The sequence below is a fragment of the Manis javanica genome, chromosome 4 (genome assembly GCF_040802235.1).
Source record: "Manis javanica isolate MJ-LG chromosome 4, MJ_LKY, whole genome shotgun sequence".
Taxonomy (NCBI): Eukaryota; Metazoa; Chordata; class Mammalia; order Pholidota; family Manidae; genus Manis; species Manis javanica.
The window spans coordinates 57,385,791-57,411,557 of NC_133159.1; the positions used below are offsets into that span (position 1 = coordinate 57,385,791).

Here is a 25,767-nt window from a genome sequence, read left to right on the forward strand (position 1 = left end):
AGAAGAATACTTTAACAGCAAAATGTGGAAAACACTCATAAACATAGAACAAATAGTAGTTCCTTCACAAAATAGTTATTAAACCTACACTCTTATTTCTTAAATAGCAGTTTTATTGAATTATAATTCACATATTAAATTCACCCTTACAAAGTATAGCTCAGTGGTTTTATTATATTCACAAAATTATACAAACATCAAGTCTGTTTAATCCTAGAAAATTTTTATTGCCTCCCATGAAACACACTGTACCTATTAGCAGTCACTCCACTTTCTCTGCTTGCCCTAGTCCCTGGGAACTTCTTTCTCCACGTATTTGCCTATTTTGGATATTTCATAAAAGTGGAATCATACAGCATAGGACCTTTTGAGACTGGCTTCTTCCACTGAGCATGTTTTCAAGGTTCAGCCAGGTTGTGACATATATGAGTGCTTGATCCCTTTTATTAACAAATAATATTCCTTTGTATGGATGTACCATCTACCACCTTTTACAAATAAGAGAATATTTTTGAAGTGCAGACAAATTGCTACAAATGCTATTTTTCTATGGCGCATGTGTATAATTGTTTCCTCAACACAAATGCATCAGTCTGGGGCTTTGTAGTCCATCGTACCCATGAAGTTGAGCTCCCATACCCAAGTTCTTCCAGTATTTTGTTTTTAATTGAGCAATGCTGAAATTCAATTTCATAACGGTATGTATTAAAAATCAAAATAAATTCTTAACAATACACATCCAATATAGAATATTGTTGGTTTAACTGAAAGATAGCAGAAAATACAGCCTTCCCATCTATAGTTGTTTCTCCCAGAAGAAACCAAGCATTGGGAAGCTAGGTGCCAGGCAAGGGCTGCAGAAAAACAGTTGCATGGTGCTGACTACTCTATATTGGTCACTCATGCAGCTGTGTAGCAGAAACATTCATCACCTGATATGAAGCAGTCAGAAATTTATCAAAGAGAGATGCTTCGGACTGGTAAAAATTTTGTCACAGTCTGGCTCAAGTCATTGGACCATAAATAACAGAAATCTTTATTGACTCTTCAGAAAATAAAAAAAGCAACAAAAATGTCACCTAAATTGTGCCAGCAGCCAGCAGCCAGCAGGTAAAACAGAGCTCCAAATTATTGACCCCCAAATGGGCTATGACAACCATATTGGATCTGTTTATGCTGAGCCTACATGTAAAAGCCAAGTAAGACTTGTTCCCCACCCTTTCCTCTGCTAGTTTTGTTCTTCAGTATGGCCTGCACCTTCATTTCAGGTCTCTGCTCAAACATCACTTTACCAGAGAACTTTTACCCCTTTCTTTATACAAAATAGCACCACCCAGCACCACCACCATTTATTTCCCCCAATAAAATGTTAGGCTTAATTATATGTCAAGAAGATTTCTAGTACAATTCAATTGTGATAACAGTATTAAGATACTGCCTAAACAACGTATTATTGCTATAAAACATCTGCATAGCTTCCTCTGATACACTGCTATCTTAAAAAGAATAAGAACTCTGACATGGCCAGAGGTGGGGAAAGATGGGCAAAGTTGGAGCATATCTGCATAGTACACCAAAAATAAAACCCTCATTTAGCAGTGGCTTGTTTTTAATTTGTGAAGTTGATTCTGGGAATTGAAGGTAGGTGGGATCGTTCTATGTCTCCTCCACAATCCACTACCAAACACAGTGGATACTTTACATCTCTTTCTTCATCTATATACATTAGAGCTGCCACATAATTTTTTCTCAAATTAAGGAATGTGCTTTCTGACTATAGAAGCAGTAAAGGAGGGATGTCATGAAATGTACTTTTACACATGTTGGGATGAAGGGGAGAATGAGTCCTCTAAAATTTCTTTCAAATGTACTGTTTTGTAATTACTCACTTGAGATTCTTTTTAAATCGATAAAAATAATAAACAACAGAAGGAAGCATTCTGACAGAGAAAGGACTATAGTTACTGTTTATTATCACAGAGGTACAACAGTACCAATGTGAAGAGTTCTGGAGAAAGAGGACTGAGGTCCTGATGCTGTTAAGTCATGTGACTTCAGACATACTATTTAACCCCTCTGAACCTTAGTTTCTTCATCTGCAGTAGATGCTAACAAATTCGTTCCTGCCCATCTACCAAGACTGGGTTGAGGATCAAATAGTGAAAGCACTATGAAAATAGCAAAGTGATAAATAACTCTTGAGTTAAGAGAAATGGCTAATTTTGATAAGAAACCAACAGGTTTGATAAAGTTGATTGACTTCACTAACATAAACAAATAAGCATTACAATAACAAAAAAATTCGTGAACAAATGTCTATAGGTTTACTATTTAATACATATTTAGAGTATTGTCAGTTTTTTTGTTTGGTTGGTTTTTTCCTTCCTGTAGGCTATATTACTAACTGACCATTTTAGGTAAAGATGAACATTGATTGTAAATATATCTGGGACTCATAAAATTAATAGGAGCTTGAAGGACTTTCCATGGGAAAAGAATAGGAACCCAGAGAGCTCTGGATTGCTGCACAGAATTCATAGCACAACAACAGTATGGGCCACAGACTGTTAATCTTGGGAGGCAGAAACACTCCCCTGTCGTCATGATATTTGTTCAAGATTCAAATTCCAGCTCCTCTCCTCTCTAACTAATATGCAATGCAGATGCCCTTAAAGGGAAGGTTCTAATGGAAAAAGGGGAATGGTTCTCAGTCTCAGTTTCTCCCCTAATTTAGGAGATAACATCTACCTTGTAGGTTTGTTTTACCTACACATTATTTTTGTCATCTTCTGACTGACTTTGTGGTAATTCTTCTTCATCATTATAGACTATATTAAATAACAAAATGTGTGTGAAATGTAAGTATGGGGCCTTGCAAAATGTGAAACCTTCAACAAATGGTGGTAATGTTATGAGCTTCAGTACCATAGAAAACACTAACACACGGACTTTTTTCTATAAAATGATGTAACTCTGGGTAGAGGAAATCCTGGGGCAAGATACCTCTAAAACCAAAATCAGTAGAAGGGAGAAATAAAGTTTAAAACCCATTTATTGCTTACAAAGTGTGGTACCAGGGGCTGTCTCTTTCCTGCTCCCTCGGGCAGAAGCAAGCAAACCCTCCTCTGAACCTCTCTGTCCCGATTTGTCCTCACTCCCCCTCCAATCATGTATTGATATGGAAATTAACTACTTCTCTCCACCCCTTAGTAACACCTGTTCATATGGAGATGCACTGAAGTCAGGCGAGATATTCTGGAATATTACAATTTTACCCACAAATAAGAACTAATAGTACCACTTTATGGAAAGAAAATGATTTTCTTTCCTAAGTTAACAGTGATATAAAAAGAGAAAATCTTGCAGATTTGTATTCTTCAAAATGTGTGTGACAATTATTAACAAAATCCTAGACATATTTATACTGTCTATACAAGAAAGCAGTTTGTTATTTCCGCAGGGAACCCAAAGCAGCAATAAATGAGTTAAATCTTGACCAAGATTAGAGGAAATACCAATACTCTGTTTTCCCTCTAGAACTTTTTTACTGAGTGCTGACTTCCTGTTAGCAATGTAGCCTTGCTGTTGAGTTTCATTCTGGCCTGTGCAAGTATGTGTGTGTGGTACTCATTGCCCAGGGAGTTATGTTTTCTGTTTTCTTTCAATTTTCAGTGAATGAATTAGTTTGTTCTTTTCTTTTGAGATGGCAATAAAGGATAATTATGTTGAACTTAACTCCCATGGTCCTCAATTGTCTCTCTTCTGTGTGTCAACAGCCTTTAATAGGAACAAAGGTTCTCTTTCTTTGTTCTAAATAATTAAGAATTGACTACATAAAAGCTGGTAATATACTTTTACCACATGAATTTATTCATTAACATTAATGAAGGTTTTGTCTTACCAGTGAAGCACTGCCACCAGCCTGCGGAGACGTTCTAACCTGGGTGTGGAGGTCTCTAATAGGCGAAAGTTGGAACTGCTTAGAGCAAAGTCACAGTACGGGGAGAGTGGAGGGTCTTGAGGCAGGAGTAATGATATTGTCAAATGGCATAAGGAGGCCACGTAAGGCAAAAACTAGATAACTCATGTGATCAGGCAATAAAGCTTCACTTGTGACCCTTACAGTAACAGCTTCAGAGGGGAGGGAGAGCTTCTTATCCCCCCATTCTGCCCAGGTCATCCCATGCATCCAACTCACGTTCTCAGCTACCACACTGAAGGCACAAATCTACTTCACCAGCTCAACCCTATCGCTCAGCCTTCAGACTTCTGTGTGCTTTCTTTTACTTGAATATTCACACTCAGAAAGTTTAATTTCCCCCAGAGACCTGTCCCCTGTTCTATACCATCTGTCTCAGCATAACTCTGGAGGGTAGGGTTGGAGGAATAAGTTCCCAGCCCAGGGAAAATTACCTTTGAAACTGAAATCAGTCAAAGGGAGAAATAAAGTGGGAAAAAAACGTTTATTGCTTACAGTTGTCCACTTCTGCTTGCCTGCATCTCCCATGACCCACCTGCAAAAAGGGGCCCCACCAAACCTCCCTCATCCAGATATTCCCTTGCTCACCCTTGTAATTACCTATTGATATGGAAATGGCCTACTTCTCTCCACCCCTTGGAAACAGCTATTGATACAGAGATGTACTAAGGCCAGGCGAGAGATTCTGGAAATATTGCAATTTTACCCACACTCAGTTGGTGGCTATCCATTCAGTCCCACTACCAGGATCCTGTCATTCTTTACTCACCTTCTCCATCAAACCAATAGCCATGTCTTGTCAGTACTGCCACTCAAATACTCCCTACATCTCATCTCATCCATCTCCATGATGGCAGAGCCTTTGGGGCCCTCAGCATCTCTTAGTGGGCTATGGAACCATCTCCTGACTGATACGTCTCACACCCGCTCTTTTCCCCACTTAATTCTTAAAACAGCCAATGGTGATTTATCCAAATGTAAATGTGACCGAGCCACAGCCTGGGTTAAGACTGGCCCTGTCTTCTCTTGAATCTACAGAAAAACAAAACAGAACAAAAACCCACACAACCAAGCCTGTGCTGCTATGAGGCCTCCTGGTGTCCGGCCACAACTTACCCTCTTACTTATGCTCTTACACAGTGCTCTGTCCTGCCTCTAAGCTTATGTTTCCTCTGCCTCATATGCTACTTTAAGTCTCAGTTCAGTTGTCCCCACCTGCCATCCTTCGTTCTTCACTCACAGGGACAGTTATTTGACTCCTCTGTGCCTCCATGTCACCATATGTAGCTCCACAACTGCACTTTCCAAACCTATGATAACCATTCACTCAATAGATACTTACTGATACCTAGTCTCTTCTAGGAAAATAGGAAGAAAAACACTAGAATATGATGCTGTCTGTTGAATTTTTGTTTCAGTAATAAACACAATGCTGTTCCAAAATTAGGATCTCACTAAATATTTGCTGTCTAAATAATTAAAATATGATTTTGTAAAAGCTAATGTAGAGATATGTACCAAGATTATACAAGACTTTAGTAAAAAGAAAACTAATCCTCCTTTGCTGCAGGGGATCAGGGAAGTCCACTTGGCTGAAGCATATCATTAAAGATAAGACTATAATGCAATCTAACTAGGCTTTTTAAACTGAGCCTTACAGAAAGTTTATGGAACTAGATCAGTAGCATGGCGTTAGTTAAGGGTGGAGCCAGAATTCAAATCCAGGTCTGTTTGATTCCAAAGTTTATCTTTCCATTATGATTACAAGTGGAAAAGAGATTAGCTTTACCATAAGCCACCTTCTCTCTGGTTTCATGACCTAGTTAGGGCTAGTCAGCACAGGCTGGATTTTTCATGACCTACAACTGATCAAGGAATAGACAGGCAAAAACATATAGATATACGCACACACACACACACATATATAATCTTTATATCTCAGCTTATACTAGTATGGAAGTCTAAATTAATGCCATTCTTAACCCAATTATTCAATCAGCCATATTGATTACTCTGTAGATAAAGCCAGTACTTTTATAACTGTCAATTAACCAAAAATTTTTACCAACTAATAGGTACCAAGAAAAGCAATGGGAGAAAATGCTCAAGGCACACCTGTGCATGCACCCACTGCCCACCACCCTCCACACACACACACACCACTTGTCTTAAATATTATAGAAATACTAGTATTTTGACCCAAATGTCTAGTAACAATTAAGCCTTGTCAAAATTAAGAACACTTAAAGTTGTGCTTTTCTATTCAGTTTTCACTTTTTCCTATTTCTTTTGTGGTGTTATTAGCTTGCTACCATCAATTAAGTAATCATGGATATCTAAGTTAAAGAAAATTTTCATTCATAATTTTTAAACACAAAATATTATCAAGTAGAATGGGTATGGTGAGGTACTATGACTTGTATATTCAAACTGACAGCTATTATGCCAATAAAGCAGATAGATTCCCTTCCTTTTAAGACAATGACAAATGCTGAAATAACCTTGCTATTCCAACATGAGAAATGAATCAACAACACCTTGGTACAAATTGTTGCTGAAGAGATTTGTATTTTAAAAGCAACAGCAGTGATATATACTGTTTTCTAGGATAAAATGCTTGGGTTTTTATTGGCGTTGCCATCTTTACTCAGGGAAAGAATGAGTTCTTTTGTGCAGCACATTTAATAATGCTGAAATGCATTAGGAGAGATATTAAGTGTTCCCCTTTCCTATAGCTAGCTTCACTCTTCCTTGGTGCTACCAGTCCTTGTCCAGCCCACACCCATGACAACAGCCCTTAGTTCCACCACTGCTAGAGACTTACCGTGTGCTACTGGCACCAAGTCTTAATGATTTTTCCTCCCAGTGGGTCTCCTCCTTGCTGCTCCTAACAGTGCCTTAACTAAGACTCTCATTATTTTTCACCCAGATATTTTCTGATTACCCATCTGCCTGCTTCTCGTCACAGGTGCTGACTGCTTGTCAAAACAAAAATCTGAGTCAGTCACCTCTCTGCTTATGAACATTTAAGGGTTAAATGCTAATATGAAGAGTGTAGAATAGTGTGACAGGCTCACAAATCCACACATCCAAATTCTCCAGATTAAAGGCACAGTCTACGAATGTTTCTTTTGGAAGAAGATGCACTCTGCAAAACCCTCTCTCTGTTACAGTATTTATTTTGTATTTATTACATTGCATCTTTTTTTCTGTATTTATAACCACTAGATGACTATATGCTTGAGAAAAAAGACTCTTTTTATCCATCTTTGGATGCTGGTACTGTGTCTGTCACTAAGTGGATATCCAAGAGGTGCTTACTGAATACACACAGGAAGGAAGGAAAACAGAAAGAAAAAGTAGGAAGAAAAGAAAGAAAGAAAGAAAAGGGAAAAGGAAGGAAGAATGGAAAGAAAGAAAAAAGTAAACAAATGTCATAATTGAAGCTTACAATTTCACCAAGTGCACATACCAAATTATCTTTCATTCTATTATTTTTGAGCTGGCTAAGTAAAGATAATTATTAACACTTGTATTAAACCAAAGAATTTTAAAATATTGTACTATAATGTGCACAAAATTATTCTTTCTTTGAAAACAGCTTTCAAATTAAGTTGGAAATACTATATATCCTCAACACTTTTAAAGGGATTCAGAGGAGGAACTTCTAAGAAACCAGCCATTCAGCAATGCCAACTCATTAGACAATCAGTCCTTTTCCCTGACGAAAACCACTTGTCCCAACATATGGCATTAGTAAGCCTCTCAATGAATATCTATGATCTTACATGAAACTTTTAGGAAAAGGGCTTATCTTTTTAAAATTCACAAGGTGGTGGAAAAATAAATTTTATCTTGTATTTTAGCTTATATTTTATCTTTTTAAAGAACTATGTTTTGAGATATACTTATTCATATTGTTGACATTTTTATTATATCCTTAATTTTACAAGCCTGAATATAAAGGTCATTATAACATGCTAATCCACATTATAGAAGTTTGCACTTATGTTGCACTTCAAGGTTAGCAAAGTGCTTTAACCTCTATTCACTGGTACTCTAATGTACGTCCCTGCTTGTCAGTAGATGGTCACTGAAGCTGAGTCTTCCTCCCTAATTCTCTTGGGACCCTTATGATGGGCTCTAGGTTCCTGGTCTCATTCACTCTCTTCCCCAGTTAGCGGCCAAGTGTCATCACTTGTCCCTGTTATTTTACCGAAGCACAGATCTGATGGTGCGGAGGGAGCCATGTACTGCAGTGGAAATGGCTTTGTACCAGACAGAATTGAATTTGAAGTCAGGCTCTGGCACTTCTAGGTATATGACCTTATAAAAGTTAACCTGAGTTTTCTCATCTGCAAAGTAGGAATAATACCTTCTTTACAATGTTGTTGCAAAAAGTAGAGACGATATGTTTTAAAATCTAGTTTAATGCCTTGTCTCTGTATAATAGGCACTCAAGAAATGGCAACTGTTTTGTTATTTGCCACTCCCTTGCATAAAAATATTCATGAAAGAACTATTTACTGTGGAAGTACAATGTGTCAAGCATTGCATTGTATGATGCAGATGCTGCAGGAACTGGAGAAACTTACAGTCTATTAGTCCCCAAATAGGGACATTTTGGGCTTCAATAGGAATAAATGCAGAATGTTACAAAAGTGACCCTGTAAACCATCTTAAGCTGTGACCTGGAAGATAGGAGAGCCTGATCTTGGAGAAGGGAGCAGAGGAGAGGTAAAGGTCGGGTGGGATGGAAAAAAGCTCCAGCTGGAGGCCTGGCATTTGCAAAGGCAAGACAGACCACAGTGGGAACAGAAACTGGTGGCTGCTGCTCGTGGCTGGAGATGTGGTAATGCGGGACTGTAGAGGGGAGAGCATGAGGAAGAGACAGGAGACAGGGGAATGCCAAGATGAGAAACTGGAGAAGTGAAGGGCATTGAAAACCACATTAAGGAATTTGGACTTGTCCTGACAAGAGCAAAGTGCCATTGAAAAAGTATAAACAAGAGAATGGATTTGATCATATTTGCTTTTTCAGAAGCAACACATCATGACCCATCACAGGAGTCCTTAACCTGGTTCATAGATATATGCATGGGCTTCTGGAGATTTGCAAGTTCCTTGAAATTGAATGTAAATGTACACAAATGTGTGTACATACATGTGTGTGTGTATGTGCATGCCTGTGTGTGTGTTTCTGGAGGTAGTATCCATAAGATTGACTCAAAAATGATTAAAAATCACCAACTGAACACCTCCTGTATGGGATAAAGCCCAGACTCTTTGCCCTTTCACATTCTGGTTAGAAACTTTCATTTTCTATTCCCCTCCACAAAGTTTAGTATATAGACACTTTAAATTTTTTTCCTGTCCCTATTATGCCTCTGAAACTTTGCATCTAGTACAGCTTCCTGGACTGCCCTACTCTTCCCAATCCACCCCACCCCACATTCTGTTCACAGAACTAACCCTCTCTCAAAGCCCGGATGAATTGTTTTTGTTTGTTTTCCAGGCATTCCCTCATGTTCCTTCCCCATTCTTCTCTAGCACAGCATGAACCACAGTCAGCTGGACTAAAATATAGACAAATATACCAGAGGACTAGAAATAGCAAGTTCAGAGATTGACCCATATTTATGTGGAAACCAGATATAAAACAGAATTTGTCTTACAAATCAGTGGAGATAAAATGGACTATTTTTAAATGGTGCTAGAACAACTGGTCATCTATAAAAGGAAAAGAATGGATCCTTACTTCATATTATCCTCAAAAATAAATTCAGAATGAGTCATATCAAAGCATTAAAAGTTCTGGAAGAAAAAAAAACAAGAGATATTAAAGCTGCACATATTAAAGCTGAGAGATAAATTTAACTATTGTAAATGTCTTTTAATCAAAAGATAGCATAAAAAGAATGAAAAGATGAGCTATATATTGAGAGAGCTGTCAAAAAATTAGTATCCAGAATATGTGATAAACTCTTTCAAATGAATAAAACAAGAAAAGATGTTCAATTTTACTAGTAATTAGGTAAAATGTGTTCCCATTTTATTCCCCACAGGCTAGAAAAAGTTAAACAGTCTGAAAACATCAGATTTTAGGTATGGTATGAAGAAATAAGGATTTTTATCCTTATTGGTGGGAATTTAAATTGTTACAGTTACATTGGAAAATAATTTCTATCACTTAGTAAATCTGAATATATGTCTTACTAATCTGAGAAACTTTTGTGTATGTGCCCTAGCAGATGTTACAAGCATATTCTTGGCAGCATTGTTCATATTAGAAAAGATTGGAAACAATCCATAATCTATGAACAGCACAATATATAAGAAAATTTTGTTAAATAAATCATAAGGTAGTAAGAGTGAATATATTATGAAATGATATTGGATTCCACAGATTATGGAATAATAATGTTAATGCTATGTTAACAACATAAAATGCTGTTAATAACATAATATTGAATGAAAAAGTCAAGTTGCAGAAGAAAGCATACAGTATTATTCCATTCATATACAGAGACAAATGTAAACAATATATTTTTATGACTACTAGACTTGTGGTAAAAGCATAAAGAAAAGTGAGGGCATGCGTAAAATAAGTTCAAGAAATTAATTGCCTTTCACTGAGTTGGGAAAGAGCAACATGATTTGGATGGGCACAAAGTAGCTTTCTTAAACTGAATTGAGAAATACAGATCTTTGTTTTATTATTATAACTTGAAAAGAGCATTTATATTTTATACACTCTTTTTTATGTTACAGTAAAAAATTTAAAAGACAGAAGTTATCATAAGATACATACAAAGTTCCACAAATGACGTAGTTCCTCTGCTTGAGGAGCAGCCGGTCGTGTTCACTTCAGGATCTCTGTCCTTCCAGTTTCATAGACTATTGTGGGTTGTGAGGGTCTCTTCTTTATTGTTGCTTCCCTGCTTCATTGTTATCTGTTCTCTGTCTTATTCAACTTCATTCTTAACTCATTTATTTTCACCCCCTTATGTTTTCTAATAGGAGCATTTCAGGCTACAATTTATTCCCAATTTCTAGCTATCTCCTGCCATTTTTAACATGTAGCATTTTATCATTTGCTTGTATGTTGTAATTATCAGTATGATTTCTTTTCTGTCATGAAATTCAAGTTTCTATACATTCAAATATAAAAGCTTTTAAAGTTATCTTTTGATAATTTACAATTTAATTGCATTATGGTGTAATAATTTGGGCTTTTCATTACTAATTCTTTGAAGTTTGTTGAGACTTCCTTTATGTCTTATATATGGTTAATTGCAAATTTTTCATATATGCTTTTAAAAAAATTATAGTAATTGAGTTCAGTGTTCTTTGTGTCTGCTAGAACAAGCTACATTTATAATATGTCCTTGTAGATATGTCAGATTTTTCTTTAAATATTTTAAAGCTAGGATACTCAGTGCATACAAGTTTAGAATTATATATTCCTGGTGAGCTATAAGTTTTATTAACATGTGGTCAATATCTTTAGTAAGGCATTCTGCTTTAAATCAGTATTGCTGCATAAATTATCTTCTGGTTAATTTTGCCAGTTTTATCATTGTTCTGTCAAGTTTTGTGTATATCACTGGTAATAAGATATAGCTTGTTTTAATTTGAATCCACTCTTATAGTTCTTGCTTTTAATTGGAGTGATTAATCCATATTTATTGATCACAACTATTGATATCTTTGTCTTAATTTATTCACTCTATTATTCATTTTTTCTGTCTTGCTTCATCTAGGTATTTACCTGTTTTCTATTATATTTATTAAAGATCTTTTTTCTCCTCTTTATCTCATTCCACTTATTTTTCCTCTACACACTGGAAATCATACACCTTATTTCTATTTCTTCAGTTTTACCCTAGAAATTTTAACATGCATATTTAACTTCAAAGTTAATCAGTGTCTGTATCCTCCTCCAAACAATGCAAAGATCTGACTGTTTTTATTCTGATTATCTTTTCTCTGATACATATAATTCTGTTTTTCAGAATTTTAGTTTGACTTTGAATTTTCCCCAGCTTGATTGGGTACTCTTCATAATGGTGGCACTAATTCACATTCCCACCAACAATATACAAGGGTTCCCTTTTCTCCACAGTCTTGCCAAAACAAAAGATCGACATCTCATTGTGGCTTTGATTTGCATTTCCCTGATGATTAAAGATGTCAAGCATGCACCTGTGATGATGTACCTGTAGGCCATTTGTATATGTCTTTGGAAAATTGTCTATTCAAGTTTTTGCCTGTTTTTTAATCAGAATTTTTTTTAACTACTGATTTGTATGAATTCCTTATATATATAAATTGGACATTCACCCCTTATCAGATAAAGGTTTGCAAATATTTCTACCGTTCCATAGGTTGCCTTTTTACTCTGCTGATTGTTTCTTTTGCTGCATACATATTTTTTAGTTTGATATAGTCCCACTCATTCATTTTTGCTTTTGTTGCTTACACTTTTGGTGTCATATCCAAAAAATCTTTGCCAAGACCAATATCAAGGAGCATCTTTCCTATATTTTCTTCCAGTAGTTCTATAGTTCAGGACTTACATTTAAGATCGTAATCCATTTTGGGTTAACTTTTGTGAGTAGTATAAGATAGGGGTCCAACTTCAATCTTCTGTATGTGATTATCTAGTTTTATTGAAAACATTATTCTATTCCATATTTTGGCTCCCTCATCAAGTATTAGTTGACCATGTATGAGTGAGTTTATTTCTGGGCTCTCAGTTCTGTTCCACTGATCTATATGTCTCTTTTTTATGCTACTATCATGCTGTTTTGACCTACCTTGATTGTTTAGTCCCACAGTTATATATTTTGTTATTGTTTTATATAGCCAATGTTTGTTCAGCTTTAATCACACATTTCCCTTTTATAAAAAAATTGAATTTTATTGCTATTTCATCTTGCAGATCAGATCTGTCTACTTGTTTCATTTGCCTTTTTCCTAAAAGGTATCTTTAGACAGCTACTTTAGTAAAAAATCTCATGGTTGTAAACTTAGTTTGTCTTTGTCTGAAAAGGTTGCCATTTTTCCTTGTACTGAAAAAATAGCTATAAATATTGTGCTTATTATCAGTACTTTAATGATAACATCTAATGAATCATTGCCTTAATTGTTGTTCAATCCTCTTGTCTTTCTCATTCTCAGTCTTTTGAAGGTAATCTACTTTCTCTGTCACTATTAAGATCTACTTCCTTTGATACTCTGTGGTTTTATTTAAGTCTAGATGTAGGTTCCTTTTCATTTATCTTGTTTAGAATTTATTGAGCTTCTTCAGTCTGAAGATAAGTGTCTAGGCAATTCTGGAATTGCTCAGCTACCTCATCCTCTTTTTTTCTACTAACTTTTCCTTGAATTTCAAAAAGATCTTACCCTATCTTCATGTCATTTAGCCAGTCTTTTCTGTTTTCCATCTCCTTGTCTTTCATGCTACATTCAGCTAATGTCTTCTTCACATCTAGTTCACAATTTCTTCAGCAGTGTCTACTATCCTAATCTACTGAGCTCTCTTTGATAATCTCATTTTATCATCATACTTTCAAATCCCACTTTTATTTCTTAAACATATTAAATGCATATGTTTCACATTTTGTGTTTTATAATTCTAATATCTGCATCACTTAAAGACAAAATTATTTATTTTTCTGCAGCATCTCATTCAGGTTTATCGTTTAATCATATGTTTAGTGATTTTTTTTTTATGACTCCATATTTCTTGAAACGTTTCCCTGTTTGAAATCATTGAGGCCTGAATTTAAAATTCGTGCCTTCAGATGAAATTTGTGTTTATTTCTACCAGGCACTTGGGGCAACACTGACATAGGACCACCTGTAATTCTGAATTGGATTTTAGGGAGCCTCACAGATACTACGAATTCCGGCCCCTAACTCAGAAGAAGTTAGGTTTGTGGTGGTAATCCCTAGAAGACTAATTTTCTTTTTCTTTCTGTATCTTTTCATTTCTTCTCTTCCTTTCCTCTTTTTCTTCTTTCCTAAATCCTTCCCTTCCCTCCCACCATTCCTTTCTAATGGAATTATCCTTCCATTCCTTACTTCCTTTCCCTATTTTCTTTCTTCATCTTTCCTGTTCTTTTCTTCTTTACCTCCTCCCCCTGCCCTTTCTTTCTCCTTTTTTCTTGTCTTCCATTTTCCCTCCCTTTCTCTTTCTCTCTTCTTACTTCACTGAGAGACAAAACTGAGAGAGGCATGCATTCCCTACAAACCCCCTTTGGAGGACTGCGTTTTCTAGTTCACTCACTGAGTGTGTCTCCCCTAGCAGAAGCCAGCTCTATCCAGAGTGGTATCTAAGCCTATCTCCGACTCTGTTCATACCCCAAGCAGTCTTCTCTCTTCCACTTGCAAAAATCTCAGCCTTCAGCCACGAGGTACCAACAGATATGATCAGAGCAAAAGTTAAATGCACACAAATTTAGCTCTATGTGTTAGTATTTTCTTGTTATTCTGTTACTAGTGGACTTCCCATATTTTCCAGCCAGAGCTCAGTTATGCATTAAAAGAATGTGTGTGTGTGTGTGTGTGTGTGTGTGTCTGTGAGTGTGTGTGTATACTTTTGCTGCACTAAAAGTTTTTTCTTGCAATATTTAGCCCACCATACTGCTGAAAACAAAAATTAACAGTATCTTTTCATGTCTTTATCTTCAGTACTGAACATAGATTTTAAAGGCATGTAGATTTGTAGACTCAGAGCATTCACTCCAAGATCCAAGTCTCCTCATGCTATCAAAAAAATATCTGAAACTTGTTTAAGATACACATTCTTTGAATTGGGAATATCTTTAGATGCCACAAGAAAGGTACAACATAATTCTCTTCAGACTTCATTTGTCTGGCTAGCTTGTGCTGGCCCTTAGGTCATCCATTTTTTCCACACCTCTACAGCATACTTTCATGAATCAACCTCACCAGCATCATCAACATAATCTAGTGCAGATATCCTACCTGTGTGTTTTCATCACATCTGATGTTTACTTTGGCATAGTTTTTCCATGCTGTATTTAGTTTATTGCCTAAATATTAAATTGTAAGCAATCTGTGCTTAGTTTCTGTGTCTTATTCACTTTGTATCACTTGCACGTAGCATTGTGTAATTTGTACCAGGTATAAATTAATGGTTTTCTATGAATGAATGAATAATACCTCTTAGAATATAGATTTTTTAGTCCCAAATATGTTTTTTCTTTTGAACACTTAGTTCTTTCTCTTTTGTGTCAGCTCTCTTAGAAAACACCTAACCAGTACTCTTTGGAGTCAATAATTTAAATTGCATACTCTTCTCAAACCAATATCTGTCAGAGCTGAATTGCTTCCTTTAGCCCAAGGGAAAAATACAACAACACTTTAGTACACAAATATTTTAAGACTCAAAACAATTGTATTGTCTTTGAAATGTAAAATATTAGCAAATGAAAAGCAGGACAACTGTAACCATTAACTGTCTTACTCTAATTAGCTATTAATTATATTTACTGTACTATATTGAAGAATGACAGCTATTTCATAATCATCCTTCACTTCATTTTCTTTCAAAGCTTGAATCTTGAAAGAATCATTAAAATGCCTCCTTAATTTCTTTGCCAATTCATAGACATCATGACTCATACTGAAAAGTTCGCCACTCTGTTTAGGACATTTGGGTTCCACTGAGATTGCTTACGTATCTGAAACTTCCAGTCCAGCCGAGTATCACTCTGGCTGGTACATACCACTCTCCTCATTTTCCCTTTACCTATCTAAGTATACTTTCAAATACATTTATGCAGTATATATATACTAAGCACAAGACACTGTGCTGGTCACTTTGGTGTATGCAGAGGTGAAACAGGTTGATGCCATGATGAATTGGACATGACTCCTCCCTTCAAAGACTCATCTTCTAGAAAAGTAAGAAACAGATAATTATATGGTGTGCCTTGGTATGTGTGTATATATAAATATTACTAATGGCTAACAGTTATCAAGCTCTTCTATGTGTCAAATACAATTTCATGTTTTTCCAAGTAATTCATTTCATCAAGCCCAAGGGCATTGATTATAAGACATTTTTATAATACCACTAGGAAACACTCCTTAAAAATTAGAACTTGCTCTTGATTGTAAGATGCATCCCAAATATCAAAGATGTTAATATGTGAAAAAATACAGGACTTATAACTGATTAAATATATTAACTTATTGATTCCCCTCAATAACCCTTCAAGTTACGTAGTGTTATTATTCCCGTTTTACAGATTAGGAAATTGGCAGAGGTCAGAGATGTTAGGTAACTTGCCCAAGATCACACAGCCAGAATGGGGATTGAACCTACATCAGTCTGATTCAAAATGCCATGCTCTTAACCTCTATACCATAGAGGTCTTGGATTTTCTATGTAATAAGGTGTTTGGGGGTTTCCATATCTTTTGCTCCAGATGTGATTTCATTTAAAATTGGGGAATATAGGAACCTCTACTAATACTTGAGAGAAATTGAAAATTTAGTTGAGATGATGAAACTCGAATTTATAAGTAACAAAACAAAAAGAAAACTTCTTTTATGGAAATCATTTGACTTTTGTATAAAGTAGTTATAGTAATCAGACTAAAGGACAATTAGTACATCTTACCAATATCAGTCATGAAGCAATTGATTATTTTTTAATCTATGAATCTGTACTAACCACCATTGCATGTAGATATAATGGTCCTAATACAATGATAGAGATTTGACAAAAATTAAAATTAACTTTTACCATGAGTACAGACATCTATTTTTCTATTTTTTAAAGGGAAAATTAGTAGTTAGTGGAAATTACCCATCAAAGTTTTCTTTTCTAGGTTTTATTTTTAAAATAGCAACATTTCTGTGTAGCATGTTAAATTCTAGAACTAAGTGAAGTGTTGCAAATAACTTTTTTAAGGAGTCAAAAATGAATAATCAAAAGCAAGAAACTGCATCTTTTATCTTAAGTAGCAATCAGCACAATCTATTTTTTAAAAGCTAATGAGTTAAGAAATAGCAACCATGTGCTCATTGTTTTTTCCTGTAAATAATGAATTACATGTAAGAACAAGCGGTAGTTAAATGTACTGTAGGGCAATTGCATAGTCATGGATACCAGATACTTCATCTGTGGAAATTCAGTAAAACAGAATTAGAAATGTCAAACAGAAAATATCTCATTAAGATAATTCATCCAGAAAAGAATAAAAAATTCTGTCCCAGCTGTTCATATCTTGAGTAGTCAAGATAGACAACTAAAATAATCTAACATCATTTCCCAAAATATGGTAGTGGAAACACCTACATCAAAATAACTGGGTCACTAGAATGCTTGTTAAAAATTCAGATTTTGACCCCTATCCCAGATTCACTGTATCAATACTTCTTTGTGTAAAGCCCAAGAATCCACATTTTTAAACAAGCACCACCACCCACCAGTGAGGAAAACCATGCTGTATTTAGAACCAGTGCTTTAACATTTGACTCCTCCCCATCCAGTACTTGGACTGATGGCAGAAATGAACCAATCACTAGTGATTTCTTCACCACCTAACAGAGACTGAATGTTTCACTTGCTAGATATCAAGGATGCACACAAACAGAAGACACAGAAGAACTGTGAGCTCATCTATTCAACTGTATCACAGTTCTTGTATGTAACATAAACAACTATTCAGCATAATTAAGTGGAAGTACTGTGTGGTTGCAAAAAAACAGAATTGAGGGAATCATGGCAGTTATGGGATTGGTAAAGAATGGACAGCTCCAGAAATTATTTCAAAGAAAACATCAGTAGGGTCTGTGGCAAATTGAATATAGTGATAAAAAGAAAGGGAAAAAGTAGAATACCTTGGATTTTGAATCTGGGTAGCAGAGAGTCATGAGGCACTAACAGGGAGATGGAATATGAAAACACCCTGAAAAAAATCGAGAGTGTGGATGTGAAAAGAGGTGAGACTTTTCTAGCTGGCCCTTTTACTACCACATTTATAAACATGGTGATTTGAATTTGGTACTGAGTTTATGTATGAATGGATTTAACCAAATTGAGATCTAATTAATCATTATTTTCTTTCACAGCAATTGTTCAACTGTCAAGCTCTAAGAAAACTAAGTATTCCTGATAATGACCTCTCAAATCTGCCAACCACTATTGCTAGTTTAGTTAATCTTAAAGAACTCGACATCAGTAAAAATGGTAAGCTTCTCATCTCTTCATAACCTGAATTTTTCTAACTGCAAATGTGCTTTAATGTTTTCACTTAACATGATGTAACACTTCTGCTTTAATTTTGTTGCAGCTCTAAGATAATTTTGTTGAAAAGTTAAATCCTAAATTATAAATTAAAGACAGAAATCCTCTCTCCCTTCCTCTTACCAATGTCCCCGGCTAATTAAGGCCTTATTTCCCCTCTGCATTCAGATATGTGATTTAGTCTTTTCTAATATTTTACTGCCTTTACACTGTTCTCCTCATTCTCAGAAAAAAAATATTTCCAACATGCCTCAAATACCACCTGCTCGATTAACCTGACTTGGAATTAACTCCTAATTTCCTTTAGTGTGATTCATTTTTTTTTTCGTAGGGCAACTTTCCATCTCCTCAATGTTGTAGAATTTGCTTATTTATTATTGTTATTGTCTATCTTCTCCTGTCAGAGAATGTGATAAGAGAGAGTTCTCTGTTTTGGTCACTAATGTATCTCAAACCTCTAGAGCAGTCTGATAAATAATACATGCTTAAGAGTATTTGTTGTATTTCTGCCCAAACTTGTATGTCTTGTGATTTTGTTGATGATATTCATGCTGAGAAGTTTTCCTTCAAATGTTTGTGGAAGTTTCCCATGTACTCATATATTCATTAAATCCTCATTTCCTTCCGAATGAACTTGGCTCTCTGTTTATATAAAAGCAAGTGTCAAAAAGGGTTAGCTCTAGGCACTCTGGGGTTATAAAACATAATGCCTCCATTATAAAGTTAGTTGGTTAAACTGTGTGTGTGTGTGTGTGTGTGTGTGTGTGTGTGTGTTGCTTTCGTTATTTCAGGCAATAAGCTTAGTTCCAAAAGAACAGACATGAACAAAACAGGTCTCTGCCCTCAGGAAACTTATATTCCAATGAATGCAGTAGACATTACACAAGTAATTATGGTTGTTTGAATGAACGATTGCGTGTAAGGATACACTGAATGTGCAGGGCATGCCTACTAAAAGGACATAATCCAGTTGGTATATTTAGGGAAGGTTATCCTAAGAAATGATAATGAAGCTCAGATAGGACAAACAGGAGTTGTTATTCAATAGACATAAAGTTTCATTAATGCTAGATGAGTAAGTTCTAGAGATCTGCCATAAAAATAATAACTATAGTTAATGGTTTGGTACTGTGCACTTCAAAATTTGTTAAGAGGATAGGTCTCATGTTAAATGCTCTCACTATGCAAAAAGGAGAAAACCCAGGGACAAAAGGAAACTGGGAATTGCTGGATTCGTCTATTACCTTGTTTGTGATTATGGTATCTTTGGTGTTTGCATATGTTCAAAGTCATCAAATTATATACATTGAAGGTATGCAGTTCATTTTGTGTCAATTACACTTCAGTAAAGAGGCTTAAAAAAATAAAAAGGTAAAACAAACTAATTCAAGCACAGTAAAAAAAAGAAGAAGTTACATAAGATGGACTTGACATTCTAGGTAAATAAGGATCTTTATTTAATCTGTCTTTAAGGACTACCAGAAAAATCTTTTGATTTTTTAGGCAAATTGGACATCCGTAAGAAATTCTGGACCATCCTGTTTAAAATTAAGATCCTGCTGTTATCATCTATTTCCCTGTTTTGTTTTCTTAATATCATTTATGAGAACTAACATACTCTATATTTAAATTCATTTATTGCCTAGATTCCTCTTACTAGAGTTAAATTCATTGATGTCCTAATTTTATTGTTGTTTTGGTCACTAGTGCATCACTATGGCCCAAAACAGTGTGTGGCACATTATAAGAGCACAGTAAACATTTATTGAATGAATTCATGAATGAATGATCCTTCTGGAACATGGAGCACTTGTTGAAATGTACCAGTGTGAATTGCTAATAATTTTTCCAATTCATATCTATAAGGGTCATAGAGCAGTTTACAGTGTCACTGGGGAGATAAGATTAACACCTATAAATAAACAGTGACTATTGTAAAACACTATAAGCTGCTTAGCTAGCTATATGGCACAAATTACAATTGTAAATTCTTAGAGAATAGGAAGATTAATTTCTACTGTTTTATTATTAGGGAAGAGTTCAAGTAAAGGATATGGCCTGAGGAATTCCATGAAGCACAGTAGCATCTGAATGAAGGAGAACATTTCATTTGAAAGAAAGAGAATGCAAACAAGGGACATACACATCCTTGTACATCTACTTGACTTACCACTTAGCAGTTTTCCAGAAAGACAATCTTAAAAGTACCATGTGCTGAGAGAGGGACTAGCAGCTAGATTTAGGCCCATTGAATGATGACATGGTATCTACTTTTATTCTTTAAGGAATAGATTTACAGGTCACATATTTGTATGGACTGATATTTCTGTACTTCACAATTAGTACTGCTTCTATATTTATATGCATTTGCACATCAAATTCTGTTTTTACAATACAATTTCTGAGAACTATAAGGCCAAATATAACACAAACATATCCCTTGGCCTTCAGGAAGGTTTAGCTGGATAATCCAACCAAGTAAATAAAAATTTGCCTTATTTTTAAAGAGGATCAGAAAAAAGTCATCACCGAATACAAACTCCTGAGAAATAGGACATTGTGATGAGTATTATAATAATCTCCTAGTAGCCCTCCTGCCTCAGGAAATTTTTGTTGCCAGGAAGTTAATTACAAGTTACTTTTCCTCAACTCAGAAGTAAATCTGCAAACATCCTTAGAAGCCCTTGTGAAGTATTGCTTAGGGAGTTTTAGTTGTGATTGTGATCTCTATATTCTGGAAATGTTTATGCAAAAAGGCATGTAAAATATGACCAACCATTCTGCAAAGTTAGCAAAGTACCAAAGGTTTGATGAGCATGATGATGTACCAGCCATCGTTAGAAGTTACACACACTGTAGAAGATTTCAACACATGAATAGCATACCTAAAAAGCTGTCACTGATTTCCGTGGCAGAGACCTATTCAATTACTTAAGGAACATAATAGATTTTTGGGGAATCTGTCAAGTGAGAAACACACAGAGAGCAGAAAATAAGTGCAGTGTCAGCATTACAGTTGACAAGATTGGGAGAGCCTAGTGGGAAAAAGAGTCAAGACATGAGAGAATGTAATCAGTATTGGGAATAGGGACAGAAAGTAAAATGTCCATTTTGAGGGAGGGGCACACTCAAGTACTAGTCAGTCTATGTAAAAATTTGCCTGAAATGTGTTTGAATTTGATGAATGATTGCTTATGATGAAACTAATTCACTTAGAGGCTGAGGTTAAGCCTGATCTTGGCTGTTCATGGGGCTTCCAGTCTTCACCGTCCCTGTTGAGTTCTTCCACCTTGAATCTCAATTCTACATTTTTCATCCTGAATTTCAAAATTCTTTATTAAAAACTTTAGGTAAATGAACTATTGTGTGCAGAAAAATATCTATCAAATTTGTGGGAATACCTTTCATCTACCTCTCTAACTAGATCTCCAGCTAACCCATTCCACTTCTGTTTCATCCTCAGGTAATACCAAATTGCCATTCCCAAATGTGTCAGGCTTGTTACACAAGGAATGATACTATTTTCTCTGTCCAAAATAGTCCTCCTTCCCCACTGCTGTACCTCTTCAATCAGAGTCCTCTTCACCTCTAAGAAGACATTTCAGATGTCATGTAATTTGAGAAACTTTAGTGATACCATATACACAAAGAAAATTAATTGTTTCTTCCTCTGTGATAACTTTATACCATGTATATGTTTTTGTTTTGACCTTATGTCACTTTTTAATTCAATTTCTATGTATCCATGAAGATTTGATTAGAATGTGAACTCTTGAGATCAAGACCTATCTTACTCATTTCTCTGGAGCTACTAACACTAAGTCCAGCATATATGTCAGGTACTAAGTACACATTTGGCAGATAAATAAACATTATACAGAAGCATTCTTTTAAATACATACATATATATATACATACACACACACGCACATACACACATATATATATATTTGTTAATTTATGTTACATTCTATTATGGACCGTACATAAAATAAGGTCCCCACCTATAATACTTAGGACCTGTTAAATGCTGTCACTAAGTGCTATAAAAGATGTACATGACACTGTAGTGACACTAAAATCAGCATTAATCTTCCATTTAGTAATATATTTAATACCCTTGTTCCTTAGGATAATGATGAAATCACATCAAACTTTGACCTCTCCCTTGAGCTTCAGACTGGTATAGGCAACTGCATGATGGGCATAGCCATATGTTCCACAAATACTGCAAAGATAGTGTGTTTAAAACCACATTTATCATCCACCCAACCTTCTTTTCCTCCGTTACCTAGTTCTCTGTTAGTGTCACTATTATCCACATAGACAATGAATGCAAAAAGCCATTCTTTCCTCCAACTCCCATATGCATTTGCTCACCAAATCCTGCCAAATGACCTCCTATATCTCAAGTCTGTTTCCTTCTCACCATCCCCATTGTTACAATCTTAATTTAGTCCCTTTGACTCTTTCCTGGACTACTTACATAGCCTCCTAATCTGTCTCCCCATCCCCATTATTCCCATAACCATTACCAAACCCATTCTCCACAAAGCAGCATTTGCACTCTTTCTAAATTGCAAATATGACTGTTACTCTCCTACTCAAGATTCTTCAATTAATCTATGATAGAGAGTAGGGTCCCTAACACAGCATTGTAAGTCACCACAATTGACTTCCATCTCTTCTGCCAATTCTGTCAAAGATGATTTGGTCCAGATACTGGAGAGTTTACACATTCAATACTGCTTCACCATCTCCATGAGTATATACAATCATTATATTTTTATTATATTATTGCAAAATGCTATATAATACACACACAAACACACCCATATATATATATATATATATATATATATATATATATATATATATAAAATTTCCTCTGCCTAAATCACCTTTCACACTTTTCACTTGGTTTGATTTTACTCATCATTCAAAACTCAATTTAGTGTTAAAACACTTGCCAATTAGTTGCATTAAAGTATTTATGCGGTTTTAATTTTTAAACTATTAAACTATTTTAAACTGTTAAACATTGTAAACGTTAAGAAAATAATATGTGACAGAGGTATGCCCACAACGGAGATTAGAGTGTTAAAGTTTATTATGGATATAACTCAAATTTCCTAAAAATGTATAAAACATTATAGAAACTTATAAATTCTCATCCTCTTCCCTTTTTTTCCTCCATCTTAGTGTGTTTAAAATGTCAATGAAGTACTAACACATTGTATATATTATTCTCCAAATATTTCATTCCACATTTCTAAAATTTGTCCTCAATGATCAATGTGGATCTAATTGTACCAGAAAGTCTCAACGTGCTCCATATCCTTGACAACACTTGGTTATTAGATATTTCAAATATTGTCCACTTGATATTTTAATTTATATTTCCCTAATCACTAGTAAAGTTGAAATTTTTTTCATTTCTTTTTATTGGAGAGTGTAGAGTATCTTTCTCTACAAATCTGTCTTTTTGGTCCATTTTTATTTCGGATTGCTTGTCTATTAGGTTCTTGGTGATTTGAAAGATTTATATACTGTGAACACTAGTTTCTTGCTAGTTAAAGAAATTACAAACATTGTCTCCAAATTTGTGACTTGTCTTTTAACTTTACTTGAGATGCCATTTGTTGTAAGGAACTTGCCAATTTTAATACACTAAAATTTATTATTCTTCCCTTTATGGTCCTTTTTTTTCTTTTTCTTTTTCAAATGTCTTGCTGTTCTTGGTACTCAATTCTTTATGAATTTTAGGTTCAGCTTCACACTCTACTGGAGTAGACTTTTTTTTTTGATTGGCTTGAGTTTAAAGATTAATTTGGGAAGAATTGATGTCTTTGTGATAGTAAGCATTTTAATCCATGAGTATAGTATTTACCTTTATTTAGGTCTTATTTTGCATTTTTCAATAAGTTTTGTGACTTCCTTCAAGAAAGACTTGCCCACATGTTGTCAGATTTATCTCTAAGTAGTGTAAGTTGCTTTTCTAAGTAGTCTAAGTAACCTTTTCTAAAGGTTCTTTTTTCTAATTTTAGTTGATATCATATAAAAACATTACTAATTTTGCTATCTTATCTTACAATCAGCAACAGTCCTGAATTATAAATTCTAATATATAACTACTAGATTCTTTTGGATTTTTATGTATAAACTTTTATGACAATATATTTTTCTTTCCCATCCTTATTCCTTTATATATCCTTGAGTAACTTTTCATAAGTTATAACTTCCTAGTAAATCATTTATTCCGTTATATAGAGTTTCAGTTTTATTGTTCATGGGATTCTCTTACATGCTTTATAAATCTCTATCTGTGGCTGTTTTTTCCTTTGTATTCCTAACATTGTATTCCTAATATTTCTAATATTACTTGTACCATCTGTCTTGTAACTTTTTTTTATCATCTATCCTCTTAGAGGTTTTATACTTTACTAATCTTACAAATAATACTCTTTTTATTAGTCTTTCAGTCGGTTGGTTGGTTGGTTGATTTTCCATTCATTAATTTCCACATTTCTATTTACCACTGCAGCTATTTGTACTTTCTTACAGTTTACTCTGCTGTTTTCAGTATTGCAATATATTTGGGGCTTTTTTGGTCATTGTATTGTTTTGATTGAAATATGTTGCAGATAACATGGTTTGGGTGATACTAGTTCCTTGTTATTCTTGACATTCATATTGTAGACAAGATCATTGGCAATTTTTAACAATATTCCTGTTGCTTGTAGTAAAAACATATTCTCTGTTTATAGGGTACAGGCAAGAGATTTACTAATAATATTCTTAATTCTCCATTACTTTATAAGCTTTTCTAGGACAAATACTCTATCAGTGATTTTTACATACTTGGAACTTTGAAAGCACCCCAAGCTTCATTTGCTTACTTGGGACATTGAACAAACCTAATGACCTGGAAATAAGTTTACTGGAAAATGAGACTCCAGCCTCTTGTGTTCAATAAAGTGTCTATTCTTCTTTCTTTTAAAAAATCATATTAATCTTGATCATTCTTAAGAAATTTCAATTTTCTTAAAAAGTTACACATACATGCAGAGAACAGAGAGAGGTAAATAAATATTCATGCTGCATGTAAATCACCCTTCTTCCTCTCTTAAGTCTTTCTATTCCCAAAATTACATGCAGTAATCCATGGGTAAATGTATTGGCTTTCCATGTCAATGGTTCTTTCATCCTTTATTCCTCCAATCTTAATTCAGTAGTAAAATTAAAATCCTATGTCCATCAAAGATGAATAAATTTTATGATATTGTGATCTCTGAATAACTAGTCTATTCCTGTTTGTAAAGCTGAAACATGGTCAAAATGGAGTAAATTGTTTCATACGATTAAGCGAGATAATGAATGATAAGGTTTAATTAGGCGGTGATTCACTTTTAAGTTTGATTGTTGATTTGTCATAGCTTCAGAGAGACTGACACTATAATTTAAGGACTTTAATGAAAATGAATTAATGTAAAAACCC

The 25,767-nt window shown here is 34.8% G+C and overlaps 1 protein-coding gene across 6 annotated transcripts in view; it reads left to right on the forward strand.

The window, feature by feature from the left end:
- LRRC7 (leucine rich repeat containing 7) overlaps positions 1-25,767 on the forward strand; it is a 488,385-nt gene that overhangs the window by 189,265 nt on the left and 273,353 nt on the right. For all 6 annotated transcript variants that reach the window (XM_037024314.2, XM_037024309.2, XM_073234117.1 and 3 more), the window contains one exon: positions 18,095-18,212. In XM_037024314.2, the coding sequence (XP_036880209.1) occupies positions 18,095-18,212 (118 nt within the window). The remainder of the gene's footprint in view (positions 1-18,094; positions 18,213-25,767) is intronic.